General features: G+C 39.0%; 1 protein-coding gene and 2 long non-coding RNA genes across 3 annotated transcripts; 2 read left to right on the top strand and 1 right to left on the bottom strand.

Moving 5' to 3' along the window:
• Nucleotides 1–946: 946 nt before the first annotated feature.
• Nucleotides 947–5,415, top strand: LOC144984212 (uncharacterized). Its single transcript, XR_013647946.1, has 6 exons — nucleotides 947–1,050; nucleotides 2,048–2,129; nucleotides 2,418–2,511; nucleotides 2,857–2,968; nucleotides 4,514–4,777; nucleotides 5,209–5,415. It is a non-coding gene; the product is annotated as an uncharacterized LOC144984212 (long non-coding RNA).
• A 1,772-nt stretch (nucleotides 5,416–7,187) lies between these two features.
• ppp1r3cb (protein phosphatase 1, regulatory subunit 3Cb) lies at nucleotides 7,188–9,641 on the top strand. The gene is made up of 2 exons (XM_004084983.5): nucleotides 7,188–7,374; nucleotides 7,613–9,641. The coding sequence occupies exons 1-2, from the start codon at nucleotides 7,361–7,363 to the stop codon at nucleotides 8,610–8,612; spliced, it is 1,014 nt and encodes a 337-aa protein (XP_004085031.1). The 5' UTR covers nucleotides 7,188–7,360; the 3' UTR covers nucleotides 8,613–9,641.
• A 9,244-nt stretch (nucleotides 9,642–18,885) lies between these two features.
• Nucleotides 18,886–20,313, bottom strand: LOC144984211 (uncharacterized). Its single transcript, XR_013647945.1, has 2 exons — nucleotides 20,190–20,313; nucleotides 18,886–20,096 (listed from the first exon to the last, which is right to left on the bottom strand). It is a non-coding gene; the product is annotated as an uncharacterized LOC144984211 (long non-coding RNA).
• Between the last annotated feature and the right edge of the window lie 252 nt (nucleotides 20,314–20,565).

Here is a 20,565-nt window from a genome sequence, read left to right as displayed (position 1 = left end):
AGACCTGCAAACAGTGGTTGTCACAGGAATGCCTTTGCCTTTGATTAATAATATTAAAGAACGCAAATAAATTGTTTTTAATGAATTTTAATTATATAGGTGTGCAGCATGGCCAGGCCTTGTAAGAATCCCGACGGCTTATTACTCTCAGCTTTGATTTCAGATGATCAAAAAATATTTTTAAAAGTGTGGTTAGAGTGACCATGTGGAGATTTAACAATGTCACACAAACCAGTTCTTTGAAGAAAGAGAAAAAGTACTGAACATGAATTAAAAATCCTACAAGATGGGCCAAGTTTGGACAGCCCATGAGTAAAAATTAACCAACAGCTAAGTGGAAAAAAATCAATAAAGCTAACAAACTTTAAAAATAGATTTACTTTAGACATGCATTGAAGTCAATATAGCAGTTTCTTATGGAGTTAATTCAGTCTCAATAATCAGAAATGCACACAACCGGTTTTACAAATGCACACGCTCCGATTCACAAATGTCATTGTATGCAAACGTGAAAAATAAATTCGGAAATACACACCCTGTGTTTCACAAACACACAGATTGTGTTTCACACATGCACACTAAATGTTTTACAAATGCACAATAAGTGTTTCTCACAAATGTGCACACTGTTTTTCACAAAAAACATTTTAGAAATTCACAATAAATGTATCAGAAATGCACAGTAAGTGCTTCACAAACATGATTTTTAGTTACACATGTGATGTGAACTCACAGATCATTCGAATTGCAGACTGTGCATTCAAACTCCCGTTCTCGTTTGTGAATCTCCCCGTGTGTGTGAGAGATTTTTCTACGGTGAATATTGAGACTCATCTGACGGAGCAGGTCGACTAATGTCACCATTGGCTAGTGAATCTGTCAATCAAACTCATCGGCAAAGCAGGCGGGTTCGCTTTTAGCCAATCGAATGGCCCCTTACACTCCTCACTTTCAAAGTGACGAGGGAGGGAGCTGTTCAGCACAGCAGTTGGTAGGACGCGGCCGGCAAACATGGCGGAGAGGTCTTCTGAACGGGATCAGTCTCAGCCCGTAAGTAATTCATTTATTTGATCATTCCCTCGTTGTACGTCCTGTAATGTTATTGAATACTAAGTTGAAGCGTTCTCCTTTGCCAAGTGACATGTGTGAATGCTTTATGAACACTCCAGCCGAGTCGTTTGCAGAGTACCCCCACCGCAAATTAGCTTAGCTTTGTTTTGCTTAGCCTGTGCAAGTTGTGTCTGCCTGTGAGTGAAGTTCAAGCCGGTGTCGGTTCAAGCTAGCGTCTATAGCCAATGATCTGTAGGTTCTTAACATGATTCATAAGGAACTAAGGGAAAAACATGCCGGATTTACAGCAGCAAAGAAAGTTTAATAAAAAGTATTGATTTGGAGACGGCGATTTGTTTAAACACTGATGCTATGCTATGCTATTTTAAATAGCTAGTTATTCCGTGTGCTGCCTTTATGTAAACGCGATCCGGGTTCAAGTTAGACACAGCATTTTCACAACCCAGACTTTAAGACGGGGTGGATATGTGCAACAAAGTTAATTCATATGACATTCATGAAAACGGCATTTTTTAAATATAACAGACATGAATCCACTGTTGAATGAAAGAAGCCTCATTAAGTTTCTAACGTTAGAACCCGTATTCATTGTGATGACCAGCCCTGTGAGATTGTGTCAGAGTGACAGCCACTAAAATCCCCGTATCTTTACTTCCAATGACGTAATGACAAGAATCCCAAACATTATGTTTTTAGGCTGTTTTGTAGTCGATAAGTAGTCACAGAAAGGGCGGATGGGAGAAATCAGCTGTCAACAGTGATTTGAGTAGAAGTTACTGTAAATATTACACACAGGCTTCCTGTGATCAGTGTCTTGTCTCTGATTTTTTTAAAGGTGTTCTTAATACAAGCTCAAGTAATCATAGCAAGAGTGTTTTTAAAAATTCCCCTTTCATATATTTGAAAATTATGTAATTTAAGATCAGACAGCTAAATTATGTAATTCATGTTTGTTGTGTTTTTATTTATTCTCCAGGAATTACTGAATGTGACAGCGTGACAATCTTTTGTTCCTCGTGCCATCAGGCAATACAACTCTCTGGCAGGGCATCTTACAAGTAATTTCTTTTAATTTTACCCACTGATTTTCCAATTATTTACCTTTTTTTATCAATCTTTTTATTTGGTGATATTTCTATTTGTAATGCATGTGTGTTTATGTGTTTTTTTAAGATGGCCATTTTAAAAAAAAATTTCCTCAGTGATTATTAAATACCCTTCTATTCTATTCTATTTCATATTTTATCATCCTATTGTATTACTGTTTTACCTGTCAATTGGGAATTTAGCATTTTTGCCGCTGTAAACATCTGTCAGTTGAAAGTATTTGTACTTGTATTCCATAGATCTTGTACCTGAGAAGATGGCAGAGAACAACTGTGCAGACACCCACTTGGCCTTCTTCAGTGACGCTGTGAACGTTTATGGCTTTCCTCTGAGGTATTCATGTCATTCATAAAGAAATATTTTATTCACATATCAGGCAGTATAAGTACTTGGTTATTTGTACAAAAATAAAATTACTTTTTTTAGACTCCTCTCCATAAACAAAGGCAACTCTAAAACTTTCCCCTCATGAGTAACATTTTACCCCCCCTTAACAGTCTCTCTCACCTCATTTTTTTCCCCAGTGATACATGTAACCCACTCCTGCAATTTTTTTAACCTAGAAATTCTACTTATTGGCATCATACATAAGAACATTACATTTTAAACTGATGTGTACCGTATTGGCGATGCATTTGTAATTATGTGTTTGAGACATGATTTTCATGTTATTGTCAGGGTGAGAGGAGATCACAGAGGAGAAAATGTGGGCATAGCCGAGTTAATGCTCACAGTACGTACAACTGACACAAACGGCTTCATTGTGGGAAAAGTGTACACACAATCAACGGTGAGTTGAACCTAGTTTTAGAAGCTTTAATATATGCACAGGGCTCCAGACTGCGTCCAATTGGTCGCATTTTGCGACCAAAATTTGAGAGTGTGCAACTGAATTTTACACCCAGTCGCACATGTGCTACCAGTAAATTTGCCTCCTCCACCCTCCGTATTTTTTATACATTAAACATGAAAGGAGCACGTCAATGATCGATGAAATGAGAGATGAAATCATCAATGAGACGCGAGCGCACACGCACGCAGGCAGACACACACACTCGCGCGAATACTCATGAGACTGGAGCACAAGCGAGCACACACTCGCGTTTCATTGAGTGATGCCTGAGGCGGCCAATGCGTGTGAGAAGAATAGGGAAAGTCACTGCAAGTGGCTAAAATATGTGGAGGGGCGGGGCCTAGAGATAATCGAGCGCACGTAAACATCCGTGGGAAGGAAACGGAGACAAATATCATCACAACCTGATATGTGCGTCTGAGCTATGAGCAAGCGAACTATTGATTTGTTCTTCCGACCTGCAGCTAGTGTACCAGGGCCAGAGTGTACAGCAGGGGTCTCAAACTTGCATGAAATCGTAGCTGCTGCGAGACTGAAAGAGACCAGGAATTAGGAGTTGTCCTTAACATTCAATTTCGTTTTAATATGCCTCTCCCCCTAAGTATGATCTGTGATATTACATCTTTTATAATTATTTCAATGTTTTGTAATGGATGTAGCCTTTTTTTAATCAGTTGGTATTTTAAATTATTTTAATTGATCAGTGAACTACAAAAAAACCATCAGGACGCATGTCCCATAATGCATTGTTTTGTAGTCTGTTGGGCAGCTTTTAGTCAGTTCAATACTAAATTTCCAGCTGCGTTCGCTCTGATTGGTGTCTTGCTCTCACCCCTTTCTCGTGATATTTTTGTTTTGATTGACAGGTGATGTTGGAGCAAAAACAAAAATATACGTCACACACCAGGTGATCTGTGCAGCGTTGCGTCCACCTGGGTGATCTCAAACACGCTTATTGTGCATCTTGGCTGAACCTATTTGGTGTCACCAACATGAATTTCCATCCTCTAATATTTACATACATTTAAGTATTGTTTGAAACTGTGAAATTACGAAAGGTTACTACGGTAATCACTTGTTACTAAAAACTTTTTTTTATTCTAAATGTATGGTATTTTTTTTACTATTTTTACTTAGTTGTACTGTCGTGACAGCGATGGTGATGTCAGTTTACCTTCATGTTGCATCTTCAAAAGTGCAGAATAAAATATGACACTGAATTAGAAACAGCACATTGTAATTTCTGCATCTATTATTAAAGTATTTATTTGTAATACAGTGGAAATTAGTAGATTTGGTTAGAATGTTGATTTACGGTATGCGCCCCTAAATTTTCTGGTTGTGCCCCTAAAATTTTCAGTTAGGGGCCACTATGCTCCTAGTGAAAAAAGTTAGTCTGGAGCCCTGATACATAAAAGTGAATGATGTATTAAAAATAAATCTGACAATATAATATTTCTTTTTGCTTTATTTCAAATACAGGATTGAGCTCCTCTGGTGTGATGTCTTCATGAGTGTTACTGGTTTATATTACAACATCCTGCTCTCTCTTGAGGACCAAGACTTTCTCAATATCAGTCACATCACGTATTCTGCTGCCATTACATTTTTCTACCACGCATTCAGGCCAGTTTGGATGTCTTTAGTGACGCGTGGGACAGCCATCCAATCAGGACGGAGCAAAGCATGACACCAAATCAGCTGTGGCAGTTGGGCTTGACCCAGAACCCTGTTTCTGATCCCCGGGTAAATGCTTTATTTAATCTCACTGTACTGGACAACTGATTTGTGTGCAGTTTGACTAAAGTGGAAAGTATCAAGAAGAGTATCATGAAATCATAATGACTACAGTGAATTTTCATCGAAAATGAATGAAAAGGATTATTGTTGTGTGGTGCAAACAATTTCCCTAAATTGTTTGGTTGTAGGAAGAATAGCACATCTGCAAGTTCAAAATGCATCACAATGCATGGCATTATGAGCCATCAGATGTACTAATGTCACTACTTTGTTAAGGTTCACTTATTTGCAAATTATAAACAGTTATGGAGATATGAGGTCTGCCTGCAAGCAACAATATAAGTTCTTATTAGTCGGTCTCTGTTCCTACATAATCTAAAACACAAAAAAAACAGTGCTGTACATAAACAGTATCTTTTTTTTTTTTTTTTTGTCAGGGTATGCTGGTTCCAGAGAATGAATGGGAGAAGAGTGGATCCATGACTGAACCTCATCCTGGGATCAATGTCCTGGTATGGGACAGTCCTCTTTTGGGTCCACAAATGTTGGAACTGCAACTTCAAATCAGTAGAGATCCCACATTTGTTTTAATCTGTCCATGTTTTCACTGAATTTTACTCTGCAATAAAGGGTGAATGTTTGCACTTTGTTGTTCTATGACCATCTTTTGTTGTGTAGTATTTAACCAGCTATAAAACCCAGAGAGATGAGGATCTTTTTTGCAAGGGTGACCTGGCCAAGAGGTGTATATGTATATGGTTACAATATAAAATCAATGACATTTGAGTTATTAAAAAAATAAAATTAAGGTCAAGCAAAGTGACTTCGGGCTGAGCAGGGGAGGTGTATTGGGTATCTGTGATTGACAGTGAGATGAACTTGAGGTAATGTAGTCCCACTGCGTGGAACGGAGCAAAGTGATGCCAGTTTCTCCACAAAACCTGTGGAAGTTGATTTTTCTCCTCCACCTTCATATGATCAAAACCGTGTCTGAGTGTTGAAATGAGGCTAGCATGCCATGAAAGCTAAGAGAATAACGTACAAACAATCCCGAGTGAAACATTCATTTTAAATCTCATGACCAGTACAGAGTTCGATGGATTCAATGTCAACTGCATTCAACCACTGTTGCCTTGCTTCCAGGTCCACTGAAAAGTTGCACAAGGCAGTAATTTTTGACAACCGAAGGCAATAAACCGACAAGCCATGCTAGGGCTAACACGCTAACGACCGACTGGTACAGAATCAAACATGGGCGGGGCTTTTGCCACCCGCAGAAGCGTAGAGAAAGTGTAAGGGGCCATTCGATTGGCTAAAAGCGAACCCGCCTGCTTTCCCGATGAGTTTGATTGACAGATTCACTAGCCAATGGTGACATTAGTTGACCCGCTCCGTCAGATGAGTCTCAATATTCACCGTAGAAAAATCTCTCACACACACGGGGAGATTCACAAACGAGAACGGGAGTTTGAATGCACAGTCTGCAGTTCGAATGATCTGTGAGTTCACATCACATGTGTACCTAAAAATCATGTTTGTGAAGCACCTACTGTGTATTTCTGATACATTTATTGTGAATTTCTAAAATGTTTTTGTGAAAAACAGTGTGCACATTTGTGAGAAACACTTATTGTGCATTTGTAAAACATTTAGTGTGCATGTGTGAAACACAATCTGTGTGTTTGTGAAACACAGGGTGTGTATTTCCGAATTTATTTTTCACGTTTGCATAAAATGACATTTGTGAATCGGAGCGTGTGCATTTGTAAAACCGGTTGTGTGCATTTCTGATTATTGAGACTGAATTAACTCCATAGTTTCTGCCAGTAAAGGGATCTATAATCATTAGAAAATGTAACTTTAAGAAAAAAGTGGAGTCAAAGCTGGTTAGTCAAAGAGAAAAAAAAGTATTTGGCAATGCAGTGTTGACATTTGAACCTGGGACAAAGAGGGGCCCCTAGCAATTATGTTGTGAGTACACAAAGTGTTAAAAGACAATGACTTGGGGGGGGGGGGGGGGGGGTTGTAGGGGGTAAATGTTACTTTTTTACGTTTTTTTCTCCCAATTTGGTGTTAAATATTTTTTTAAAAAAAATAAATATTTTAAATATCAGTTTAAAAGATCTTGTCAAAGTCTGTGAAGATTTTTCGGTGCTGCTGGGGTTTTTCTTGGGCATGGGGAAGAAGATGGTCTGCGCCCAGGCAGAGAGACGGCCACTCCAGCAGGGGTCCATCAAGACTCTCCAACAACTAGCTGAGGAATCCCAACCACGACGCAACACGCCCCCTTCTAGCCGGCCGGCGGACGTGTCCTCCTCGAAGCTGATTGGTCGGTGACGAAGCCACTCGCCTTCTGATTTGCTGCTCAGGGAACCACATGATGGGATATGCAAATAGCCCCCGTGAGGCAGTTCAAATCTCAGAGAGAGGAGCCAACGCAGCACTGGAGGACTGAGGAGCGAGAAAGAGGCATATAAAGGGGGGAGTTCCTGCAGCGGGCACTTTAAGACAGAGCTGCTCTGCACATTTCCAACGCAGCTGAAAAGTTTCGAACCATTTCCGCATCTGAGGCGTTTTATTCTTTGTCCCATGAGTGCTGCAAGGTAAGGAGCTGGTGTTCACGTCGAATCCAAACGTGTTACCCTTTATTCGGTAATTACTACAAAATGTTGGAATTTAAGTCTGATTAATTTGAAATTTTGTGGTTTTACTGACTTTTAGTAGCTCTTTTGGTTAAAAAAACTGCACAAAAGTGTCAAAGTTTCCCCAAACTGTTTCCAGAAAGCACCATCTCTAACCTCCCCCTCCTCTCCTTTCTCTCTCCTCCTCCTCCTCCTTCAGTGTGCTCCCGTCTTTCAGTCCATCAGCAATGCCTGGCCCTGTAATGCCTATGGATGTGGCCATGAGATTCTACATTAGCCACTCTCCTCCTCTGCGAGGCTTCCTCAGCCCCTACGATGACCTGCAGAAGGCCAAGAACAGGGCCAACCAGTCCGCCCGCAGGCACAGCCAGCAGCTCTACAAGCCCCTGCGACCGTGCCTGCAGAAGGCAGTTAGTGATGGTAGCTGCGTGGCCTGGAACAAAAGCAAGGCCGGCAAAAAGAGGGTGGTGTTTGCCGACACCAAAGGCATGGCGCTCACCAACATCCACGTCTTCTCCAAGTTCGATGATGAACCGTACCAGATGAAGCAGAAGGATGAGATCACAGAGGAGCTGCAGTTCGACATGACAGACCTGGAAACAGCCACCATGGATTTAAAGATCAGCTCTGTTCGCAGCCTGGCACTTGACTTTAAACAGCCCTCGGCCGACTATCTGGACTTTCGGAACCGCCTGATTCAGAACTCCGTGTGCTTGGAGAACTGCTCCCTGCAGGAACGCTCTCTGACGGGGACCATCAAAGTCAGAAACATTGGGTTTGAGAAGTTGGTGCAAGTGCGCATCACCTACGACTCATGGGCCAGCTACACCGACGTGGACTGCACCTTCCTAAACAACGTCTACAACAGCCAGGACAATGACACCTTTGCGTTTGTCGTGGAGCTGCCATCCTACGTCCCGCCACAAAACCGAGTCGAGTTCTGCATCTGCTTCAAGGTCCAAGGCCAGGCTTTCTGGGACAATAACGATGGCAAGAATTACACCCTCAAACACAATGGCTGGAGCGGCGACAACGTGAGCAGAGCTTCTGAGCCAAAAAGGCTTTCAGAGCACAAAACTGGGGACGGGAAGGTACTTGACCTGGGGTTTGATCAGTTCGGCAGCCCACGCATGTCCAGCGGACTTTTTCCTGGTTGGCAGAGTTGGGGTCACTTTGATAACACCGTGCCTTACTGGTGAAAGCAGCAGGAGGTTCGCCACACCGGCACAAGATCACAGACACTGACAGGGCTCTTAGTGCAAATCCAGCTCTGGGGCTTCAACTCGACTGCCTCTCAGCCAGAAACTAAACTGAAGCGAACAAGCTCTGCTTTCAGAAGCAGAAGTAGTACAAAAAAAAGACAGAAACCTAAGTGTAATATGCTCAACTGACCTACTTTCTGCTGTAACATGGTCGTTCGGCCTGGTAAATGATTGAACAGTGGCTACCAGAGGAGGGATTTTTGGGGTAGGGGGGAAAGAGACCTTTTGTAAAATATTAATGTGCCTTCTTATCATGTCTGCCCACTAAAATACAGACTGATGCATGAGTTGAATATGCACTGACTGCGCTCAATGTGACGTCTGGATATTAGGAAGGAAAAGGAGCTGATTATGTCCTTCATATTGAAGGGAAAGCTAGGGGGTGCATGACAGTAGAATGATTCTCTGTTCAAGGAAATTTAGGTTGATTTCTAATAAAAAAAAATTTTAAAACGGAAAGGAAAAAAAAAGCACACTAAACCTTTGCACCCTCCTATATTCAGAGTGGTCTTGTTTTCTAAAATGGGAGTCATGCAGCCCTTTCTTTCCCTCCGTGTAAATTGCACACTTTTGCCTGGTTAAAAGAAAAATGTAATTCTGAGGCGAGCTATGTAAAGGAAGCTGCTATATTGATGTGTGGTTTGAAAGTATCTGCATGTGATTGGTTGTTTTCAACAGGGAAGACGTTTGATTAATTGTTCTGGTAAGTGAAGAAAGAAATGATGTAAAGATCGAATGTGTTGGTTGCTTGTGTTCACAAGTGCAATTCTTAATGTTAAGTGTACAGATTGAGTGGCTGGAATCCAGATTATTTTGTATTTTGAAACTTTTAGTCACTGTGAAGAAAAGGTCTAGACCCCGGCATTTTGTGTCTCACTTGAAGGTGTGTGTTGCCGACACACACCATGATTGTAATGTATTTACTTTTTGGAATAAATTTATATATATTTGTGTCAAAATATTAAAGTCTCAGGATTTTATTTCCCTCTTACTTTAATATACGGTTGTGTTGTCAACATAAAAATGTGACTATAAAACCTAAGTCTTGAAAATTACATGTTATTTCGTACAATGAGTATTTCCCAGCATCCCCAGGAAAGCACAAATTTCTGCAATGCAGTTTCATTGCATAAACATGCTGCAGATCTTTTAAAATTTGGATTATGTAACCCATGTTTGTAAACAAACCATCAATGCATACATGATTTGGTGTTTACAAACACTGGAGTTAAATGAATTATTAATGAAAGCGTCTCCCATTACCTGGGGTTAGGCTCTTTATTTACTGAGAGGGGAAGTGGCACAACACTGCGTATGTTGCAAAACTCATCAAAGTCCTAAGAAACATCATAGTAATTCACAAAAACTAAAGAAAAAGGGGGCGTTGCTTTTGGTGATTTCAGTTCCTGGTCGTAAAAGATGAACCACGTCTGGCTTGGAAGACAAAATAGATCAGGTGACAGCAACTAGTGTGGCCACACAGGAAGTCACAAAAATCATTTCCTGCAACGTTTAAGTCAAATTTATTTTCCAACACATATATATTAGTCAGAAAAATTGGCCTGTTGACCCAAAACTAGATTTAATTCAATGTTTATATTCTTTAGTACCATTCTTTTTATTAAAACATGCTTGGTTCTGACATACGCTGTGTATTTCTTTTCCGAATTGTTTGAATTTATTTTTTGGTTTAAAAATAATCTTTGTGTCATGCAAATCTTTTTTTGTTTGTTTTTAAAACTAGCTTACAGTAAAGCATTCAGTGAGGTTTGTCTGAGTGAACAGCCAGATCTTTTATTGAACAATAAGAAAATGGGTCAATATTGTTTCCAGTTATGGTCTGTAATGCAAAAATCCTTTCTTTTGTTTAACATTAACAGCTAAATTTGCCCACAGTCGCAAGTCTAAACTCTGTGTTGAACTCAGACTTGTGCACATTTACCATAACAATTTTGCAGTCAAATGATTGTAACATTAAACAAGCTCCACAACTTCTGCAGGAAAACTTTTTTTTTTCTCATTTGTTTTTATTACTTTGAAGACATTGTTTTTTACGTGTTTTCACTTTTTTAATTCAAATTGTCAAGGTGAAACTGTAAAAAGACAGAAATAACTCAATGCACATTATTAACTACAATAGTCTCTCTGTTGTAAAACATTTGAAGGATTCATGTCATGTTCAAAGCTTTATCATTATAATTTTTCTTTTTACCAATCACAGAATCATTTTAACAGAGATTTGATTTAGAAGTTGTACTTTAATTTATTTTTAAATGACCAAATTCAATATCTTGTGATTTGAATCATTGAGACAAATATACACTCATCAATGCCAAACCTTTTTCCTGAAACAGAGCTGTTTTTCAAAGGCCAGACAAATATTTATGCAAGATCCAAGAAATCTGCTCTGATAAATGTAAATGTGCATTTCCAATACCAAGTTATGTGGTTCAATCTCACGCATCGAGACCTTATCCTGTTGAATTTGTGTTAATAATCTCAGTTTAATGTACATTTGGAATCAGGATGAAAGACTGGCTCGCCTGCAGGAGATTTGCTTCTGTTTTCCTCATGCCTGCCTCAATTGTTTCAGCTGCTGTTCATGTTGGATTCATATTCAACAGGAAGAATGTTGAGCGCCTGTCTTTGGCACAGAAAAAAGGAACGTCCTCAGGCTGGACCAGAATGACCTTCTGAAGCATGAAAAATCCTGCTTTATCATATTTTTAACTCTTTCCCACATCTTCACTTATATGTGTCTTTTAGACCAAATGAGCTGCCTAATGGGTAATCCCAAAATAAAAACTGTCTTTAATCAATTTTAGTAATGAAGAACTGTGTTTGTGGAATCAAAAGATTTATGCAATTTGCCTCATCAGCTCTGCACAAACTAATCCTTATGAAAAGTGATCATTCACTCATTCAAATAGATCCTCTTCATGGGACTTCTATGAATATAGACAGAGATGGCATAGAGGTGGTATAGAGTTTTGGCACAGAACAGGAAAGCAGGACAAAGGTGATTCTGTTAGTCTGTTTTAAAGTGGTTTGTGAACTTGGTGCTTAGTTTTGTTCATCAAAGGTATTTTCATTCCTTTTTGAGGATAAAACCTCAACACACCAGGTTACCACCAGGTTAGCACTCTTTCTTCACATTAAGAAAGCCCTTTGTTGAAATTCCAACTGGTTCTCATCTTTGTGGATGTTTTACCGTGCATGTGTGGGGTTTCAGGCACCCTGGCTTTTTTTACAACCAGGATGTACACCACTCTTAACTAGATGGTCTCCAGCAACCCACATGGATGCACTAGACCAAGTAGAATTAGAAGTTAAATGGATAACCTTTGGGTCATTTGTTTAACTTTTTCTTCATGTTCTCCTGCCTGCATTTGAGTCACAACGAGTATGTTAATCTGGTAACCTGGTTTTTGAGTGAAGTTGCTGACAAAGTCATCTCATGGCTTTACATGCACATTTGTATCCAGTTATCAACACCTCCTCCATCTCACAGATACGCCAGGTTTTCTTTCATCTAGCTGGTTTCTCTTATTTGAAACTTGAGTGCTAAGTGACAGCAGCCTTTCTCATGCTAATGTGCACATAGAAAAAACTTAGCTTGCCTGTCGGGAATCACCCTCAGGAAACTAGGTATCCATAGTCTCGTACCCAGGTTATAGAAACCACTTTTAAATGACAATTACAGGAAACTTGAGAAAAATAATTGTTTCTTAAGTCAATGGAAATGCATCCTCAAGGCTGCAGCCCTTTGTTTGTACTTTTTTGGGAGCAGATTTTGTGTTTTGATAGATTTACAAGTGAATCATTTATGACCACATTTTTTATGACCGGTCATTTTTTTATGACAGGTTTTTTATGCTGAAAAGAGGAACAGCAAAATCAACAAGAAAAAGAAAAAGATGACACACCCACAGTCATGATGGCATTTTTGTTTTTTAGTATCTTTTGCTATGTCCACCCGACAAACAAATAAAACAAAAACAATTGAAAAAAAACATTGAGTTTTTTTTTTTTATGAATTCACAACTACATTTGAGATTTTGATTGATGAACTTTAAAGGTGAATATGACCTGAAAGAATATTGCAAGTGCTCCAGCTTTTCCTTTGGAGTTTTACTGCACAAAATAAAAAAGCTGATACCACAGGGGATGGACATCTTTTTTCAAAAGTAAACCTGGCTTTAAGTATCAGTGCATCTCCACCTGTTGGCTGATGGAGCCACATTCCTATAAAACATGCAATTTCCTGATGGATCAATGTTGACACTTTTTTTTTCTCCTGACCCTTCCCTTGCATTGTCATTCCTTTTGAGTACATCTGTAGGTCCCTGCAACAACGTTCACTCTCTATCCACTTTTTTTCACAGCCCCTTCTCATTTCCCTTTCCTGCTTACATTCCTGCCCTCTCTCAGTCTCTTGGATACTGAAGAATCCAAAAGATATATTGCTGCAGAGTGAAGGAATACCAAGCGTGTGTCCACACTTTATTGTTTCCCTCCTGGCATCAGTAAAGCCTAGTCTAATGGTAAATCTGGAAACCGACACGAAACAAAAAGTGCTTTTATTGTCATGTGTGGTGCAAACATGTTTGAGAGGCAGACGCCGCAGTTCATTTGATGTTCCTGCACAACACATTAAACAGTTTGCTGATGCAATAAGACCTGCCAATCTAGTAGATATGTAACAAGGAGTAGTTTACATGCACACACGCTTCACCAACTTTTTCTGCTGATGAAATTACCCAATCACTCATGCAATTTTGAATGTCCATTGACTTTTGGTCCTCTGCTTGTAATATATTTAACTAAAAAAGAAATGTATTTATGTTTCACTAAAAATGCCTTTGCTCACATTAAAACCTGAATATTTTCATGTGCTCTTTTGTATTCTACTTTCCCTTTGAACTTTTCAAACTTGTGGTGGTTTTCTCAGCAATCTTTACATTGATAGATCAGAAGTTCTGTTTCTGAATTACATACAAAAATAAAGAAAACAACAATTTATGTCTTTTTAGGCGATGACTTTGTCCACTCACTCTTCAAAATACCCCATAAATAATAAAGTCCAGATCATTTTCTAGTATTAATCAGAATTTTTTAATTTGATATATAACCGCTTCAAAAGCAGTTAGTTTTAAGGCTTTGCTGTCTGCTTTTCTACAAATGTGGGAGTTTGGTAATCTCAAGACACAGATGACATTTGAAATGGCCATTTGGGGTCAACAAAGGGTACTGAACTGAACTGGCAGAACGAGTCCAAAACATAAAGGAGAGGTAAACAGAGAGAGGTAAACAGGAGCTGAGCGGACTGGTCTGATGGCTTAACTAATAGATAAGGGGAATGGGGACCTCAACAAGGTGAACAAAGAAAACAATCATGTTGATTAAGGTGCTAGACTTACATGTCAGGAGAATTGGGGGTGTTGTGGGGTTTGCTAAAACAAAGCAGGTTGTTACTTTAACACTTTTTTTTTGCCAGAAAATTTAAAGCTCTAGATTTTTCCCACCTGAGCTGTCCTACTTTTACGTCCCAGTAGCTCCTTAGATATCCCTGAAAGTATGGACCACATTAGCTGATTCTGTTCTTCGACATTTTACCAGAACAGTAACTCAGTAAACCATTACTCTATTTCTTTACCTGTTCATACTCAGACAGCTACCAATAAAGTATTTGATGTAGTATTTAATGGCAGTACAAGTGACATTTTGCTTAGACCGGAATACTCTTTGTTTTCATCGCAACCCAGAAAATGTGCAACCAAAGTCACGTTTAGCTCGCCATACAGGCCTGGTCAAATATTAATAACTGATGTTGCCAGTGAAGGACTGTACAGAAATGATGCAACAAAAATGCAAAGACAGAAAAATCCCATTGAGTGTGAGAAAACAAAAGCAAACCGTACTCCATGATGTTTGAACATGTTTTCGCAGAAATCTATCTCGAATAACACACAGAGAACGAGTCTGTTTGGGTAACAACTGGATTTCAAGAATATTTTTGAAAACATAGGAGCAGGTCATCACAGTTTGAGAAGATGGATTTATCTAAAGAGGGTGGTTGTGTGTGTGTGCTGGTGCACAAACAGCAAAAAAACAAAGTTCAGGCAAATGCTGTATCTAATCAACGAAGACTTGCTAAATAGGTGGCTAATGAGACAATCTGGAAATAGTTTGCACAAAACTGATCAGTCTAAATAAATCAATTTGACTTAATTGCTTCTTTGACATCACTAAAGCGCAGACTGGAGCTTCTTAACAGCCTAAAAGTCAGATAAAGTCAAAAAGTCCGACGCAACTGAAAAGTTAAAAGCAAATTGTTTCACATGGGGATTTGACCATGTGAGTTTGCATCTTGTCCGTTAAAAGGCCATCAGATACACTAGATTTGTCAAGGATGTGACCAAAAAAGATGAGAAATCTGATATTGCTTATGGGTTTTTAAGTTTGATCGGCTTCACATTGATCTGTAATGAATTAATGCACAACGGAAAGTTTCATCTGTTATAAAAAAAAAAAAAAACTCAACAAACGTATTCATGAAACGAACCTCAGAAATACCCAGGTTCACCAGAAAGATAATATTTTCAGAATGTTCTAATTTATTTTTAGGCTGACTATTTTTGTGAACAATGTTAAATGATTGAAGCTCTGCATAACATGGCTAAAAATTAATACATAAATGAAGCCACAAACATATTTAAGTCCCACTCTGGTGATCTTTTGATTTATTTAAAAAACATTCCCAGTGGTCCTTTCATTATGATTATGCAGTTTTTAGCCAAAACCAAGAGTTTCATTGGTTCATTAGAAATTTTTGCTGGAAATGCATAATGCATAAATCTAGCCAACTTCCCGGCATCCTTCTGTATACACGCTCTCCCGCTAGCTTACAGCCCCTCACATCATCGACCTAACATTACCAGTGCAACAAAAATGGTATGCATCAATGGAGCTATTCTGCCATACAGACCTGAGCCGCATGTGCTCGGACAAAGAAAAAGAAGACATGTGAATAAGTGGATGGATTGGAAGGGAGCTTGGCAGAGAGCTTGTGGTCCACTCATTGTGGCCTTACATTACAGATACAAGCTTTTTCTAGTGGAATTTTTTTCATCTGCTTCTGATTAACTGTGATTTTAATAAAGAAAAACTCAAAAATGACATTAAGCCTTATTATATATATATATGTATCATCCATCATGAGAAAAATGCCAAAAAAAACATTTTAAAAACACCAAAACAAACCATTTTCATTGGAGTGGGTCTTTAAAAAAACTTTGCCCCCCTTATCACTGAAGTTTGACCCAATCCTGGAGGCACAACTTGCATGTGTGCAGGTTGTTCACGTGCTCGACTGCACATGTAAACAAACCAATACTGTCTATTTATATACTTGGCTGTTCTCAGAAATGAGAACAAAAGGCTTTTGGGAGGCATTTTATACACCTAGACAATGACAACAAATGAAACTAGCCCATTAGTCAAGCCTGTCATGTTTTCTAGAGCAGTTTTTTAAATATGTCATGTCAAAATGTTCTTTTTTGAAATACAGTGAAATAATAGTTATTTTTGCGCAAATAAGTTGTTTCAGGGAACATTATCTACATTGTTTCTTAAAAAACCATGACCTTGCTGTCAAAAAATATTTAAGTAAACAAAGTTATGTAACTAAACAGGAGAATATGGACCTTGAGTGATGCTACAAGCAATTCTGAGGGCCAGAAAAAAATAAAATTCTATGTATCTATCTGTCATCTAACTGATTAATATGTTTACTTTAATTTCCTCCTGCTTTTAGCTAAAGCCCAAATAGTTGCTGTATTTGGGACATACAATTCCCTCTCTGCCAGTATCTTTTCAATCAAAATGTTTTAGGTTTTAAGATGTAAAATGAAAACTATTTCGTTGGAAGAAAAATAAAAGGCTCCAGAGGAGACCTTGTGGCACTCCAAATTAGATTGGACAAAATTAAAAGGAAATCTAAGAAACAGAAGTGAAGTTTTGAGATATAAATTTCTTATTTTCTCCATTTTCACTTCACAAAGTGATATTTCTATGTCTCTTTTCGGTCAGCTGGCTGCTGTCAAGTAGTTTAACTTTTAAGCACATTGACCAATCACATTTCTTTTTCATGTGACCAGAAAGGCACAAAGCAAAAGTGCCTATTTAACCATCTAACCATGCACAAACACACCAGTGTCTCTGTGAGGCTTTCATGAGTGTATTTGTTTGGCTAATAAAGAGAGAGGGGAAGAGGGAAGGCTTAGCAACAAAGGTTGTCTTTGTTTCCATGCTACCTCTGCAAACTCCAGACCAGATCCTGCATGTGTTTCTGCCATCCTGGGACCGTTTTTAGCAGACCTCACTCAAGCAGAGACCTAGGGGCTGCTACTAGCACTATTGGTTTGGTTTCTTTGGCTTTAATTTCCAGCACCGTTTATGGACAAACTTTTATTTCAAATAGTTATTGGTGCCCATTGCATCAAATATGAGTTGAGGAAAAAATACTTTCACACCACAGCCCCTGGGCTGCAGAGAGGAAAGGAGTTTAATGTTGAAATGAGATCATTTTGTCAGAAGTTTCAACTGTACTGGGACTTGCTCTGTTAGCATTTTCCTGGCTTACAGTTTCGTATCGCACAAGATGAAAGACCTTTCTATTTGGGCTGTGAGGAGGCATTAATCACATAGGCTTTTATAAGAAGCAGAGGAAAACTACCTATTTTTTTTTAATATAAACCATTTTGCCTGCTGATGCCAAAAAAACATACAATGATGCTATTGTGGCTGACAGGTATAAATAAAAGCATGGTCATTCACTTTATAGATGTTTAGATGTAACAAAGAGTTTTTGTTTTGTTAGTTTTGGTGCTGATAATTGTTGCCGGCACCTAACTGCACCTGAAAGAGGGTCTTTTTGAAAGAGAAATTACGTAAAGCAGTAAAAAGAATGTGGAACGGGAGCTTTTGTTTGATGAAGTTCATTCCTTTAGGCCTGACGCAAGCAACACGTCTGGGAGACATCAGGCCGGCTGAGTCCGATCATGCAAAAGCCAAAACACTTTGTGTCACCACAATTGTAACTGGCTTTGAGAGAAGAAATATTTCACTGTCACTGTGTATACATTTCTACTCAGGTCTTGCAGTAAAAATACAGTTGTATTAATGTTTGAACATTAATTTAATTTAATTTAATGTATCATAAAATGCAAGCTAACTTCAATTTTATTATTTTTTGCAATTATTATCATTTATTTACTGCAATTACGTCACACCTGAGATAATAAATAAACTGCATACATGGCACTTGTGCTTCTGCTGTACTTATAACATATAATCAGATGTTTGGGATTATAACCCAAGTGTCCAAAATGTTCTGTTTGGTCAGCAACAAGGGTCTAACTTTGCTTCACTGTAAGATCAGTAGGCTCCAGACGCTGTAGTCATGTGAGACTGTCAAGCCAAGGAAGCATCTGGACTAATTCAAGCTTTGGAAGAGATCTGCTCTCTCTCTATGATTGGTTTGGAGGGCTTGATCTGTGCGCTGAACATTCAAATCATTTCTATCTTCTTGTTAGCATTTCATGGTGCATACGGTTCAAAGGCAAACCAAGCAAAACTTTGACTGTGGCTCAACTGCATGCTCCACTTTATGTGTGTTTTTCTGAGCCCACCAATAACATGGAAAAAATCTTTAAACTTAACAGCAATTCTTTTTTCTATTTTTGGTCAAAAACCATTACAACATTGATGGTGTGTCTAAAAGATCATTCCTTAAGTTTTTTTTTTGTGACAAAACACATTTTGACAAATACATTTTGAGGATGAATTGTCCCAAGTTCTTATAGTGTTGATTAGTTTTTTTCATTTAGTTTATATTTAGACAATAGACAGATGACATCAGTTTGAATCAATTCTACTCATCACTCATTTGCTAACATTAATACATAGGTAAAAAAGGGATTAGTGAAGAAGATGCAGCTTCCTTGTTTGCTACTTGGCTCGCGATCTGTTTGATGATAAACACTGAGAGCTCAGTGTCAGATGTGCTTTGCTTACATGAACATAAACATGAACATGAACAGGGGTGTTTAATCTGAGAAAGAAGTGGGTCTGCTTGTGTTTTTGTCAAGTATTCCGTTTTTGGGTCAGTGGGTGCATTTACATGTGAGTGATGATTTGGACATCAGTCTAAGATGAGACACAGATTTTATTGTCTTTATGCAACACCTTTATGCTAAATTAAATGCCATTTTATTGACTTTCTACTGCCAACACATACAGATTAAATTGTATTAAGATGACATCTTATGTTTTCAGATAAGCAAAATGCAATAACTTCTTTCATTTTGAACATAAAAGCCCCAGAAAGTTAAAAAAAAAGTGCTGATTGAAGGGGTTCTTATACATCTGGCTTTAAGTGCAGTGTGAACTTTTGTTGTTAGTCTGCTAGATTGGAAAAGTCTACCTTCTAGACTGCATGAGAGAACTGGACAGACTAAGTGAGACGTCACTGTTCAAACAAAATGAAGTCAATTTAGTTGCCATTTTGTTTTTGCAATAAAGCCATGTTGAAACCAGGAATCATCAGTAAGCAATGATTATTCCAAGTCGGACTGAGTCTACATTTCGGGGGCTACAACTCTCTCAATGAGTGGTTAGCATCTCAGAAGACCACACGTGTTTCACTGGAATTAGGGTCGGGAGAATTTGTCGAACGCTTTGAATGCTCGATGTGAGACCTCCTACTTTTTTGAGACCCCTGATTGGTCCGTTTATGACTTAACTTGCACAAAAGCAAAAACTATGATGACAAACAATTAAGATTTGCAAGAATGTGTTAAAAAAGGTAGCAGAGCTGGAATAGCTATTCTGACATATATAAAGACTGAGTAAAAGCTGTTTATTTCTCAATAGACGACTATGGGATTTTGGCTTCTTGGGAACAGCAGGTACTTCTTATTTGGAACACGGGTAGGGAGGGGTCACTCGGTCTAGTTTTCTTATACAGTCAATTGTCTCATGTTATTGGAGAAGGATTAGAAACCCAGATGCTGGAACCCGGAAAGTTTACGGACACTAGTATGGATTATAGTCAATGTTTATCGTCCAAAAGAAAACCGTTATTCTGGAGAAGTGTTCTGAGAAGGAATCCATGATAGCGTCTTGGGATGACAGAAGAGCGCGAGTCCTAGTGGAGGAGGAAGTGGGTGCTGGATGCAGTCCAAGACTGGAGTGGAGTATTCCTCATTCTGTTGCGATGCGTTGTGGTGCTTGTCTCTGAAAAATGATGGTAGCGGCTGCATGGCGAGAAGTCGTGGCGTGGCTGGAGGTCGAGTCCTCAGCTGTAACCAGGCAGTGAGTTGATGTGTGGACCCAGGTCGCCACAAATGGGGGTAAGTCCTGTAGAGTCGTGAGAACATGAGAGAGTGGGACAAAGATCCAGGTATGAGTTTAAGTTCAAGATTTAACGTGAGACCAAGAGGGCAAACAAACTGGTAATGAATACTGGAGCAGGCGCATCTTAAATAGAGGTCAAAGCAGGAGTGCTGATGCAGTGAGTGCCGACAGCTGAGTCCAATTAGGAATGGTGGAACTCATGGAGTAGATTCTACCTGGAGAGGAAAGGAGAGAAGCGGGGGGGGGGGGGGGGGGGGGAAGTAAATCCCCCGAGGCATCATGACAAATGGTCTCTATTTAGCCCTTACTCATCATTTGGACAATTATTTTAGATTTGTTAAAAAATTTGTTACAGCTCATGAATATCAACAAAAAAGCAGTCTTTAAGTGAACTTTTGCTGTTGTTTATGGGGTTTCTTGAGTATTGATTAGATATTCACCAGCTTGCATACGTGTTTCACCTGAAAGGTTT

This window comes from Oryzias latipes, chromosome 15 (assembly GCF_053564925.1).
Source record: "Oryzias latipes strain Hd-rR chromosome 15, Olatipes_Hd-rR_3.1".
Lineage (NCBI taxonomy): Eukaryota > Metazoa > Chordata > Actinopteri > Beloniformes > Adrianichthyidae > Oryzias > Oryzias latipes.
This window is presented reverse-complemented; position numbering and strand designations above follow the sequence as displayed.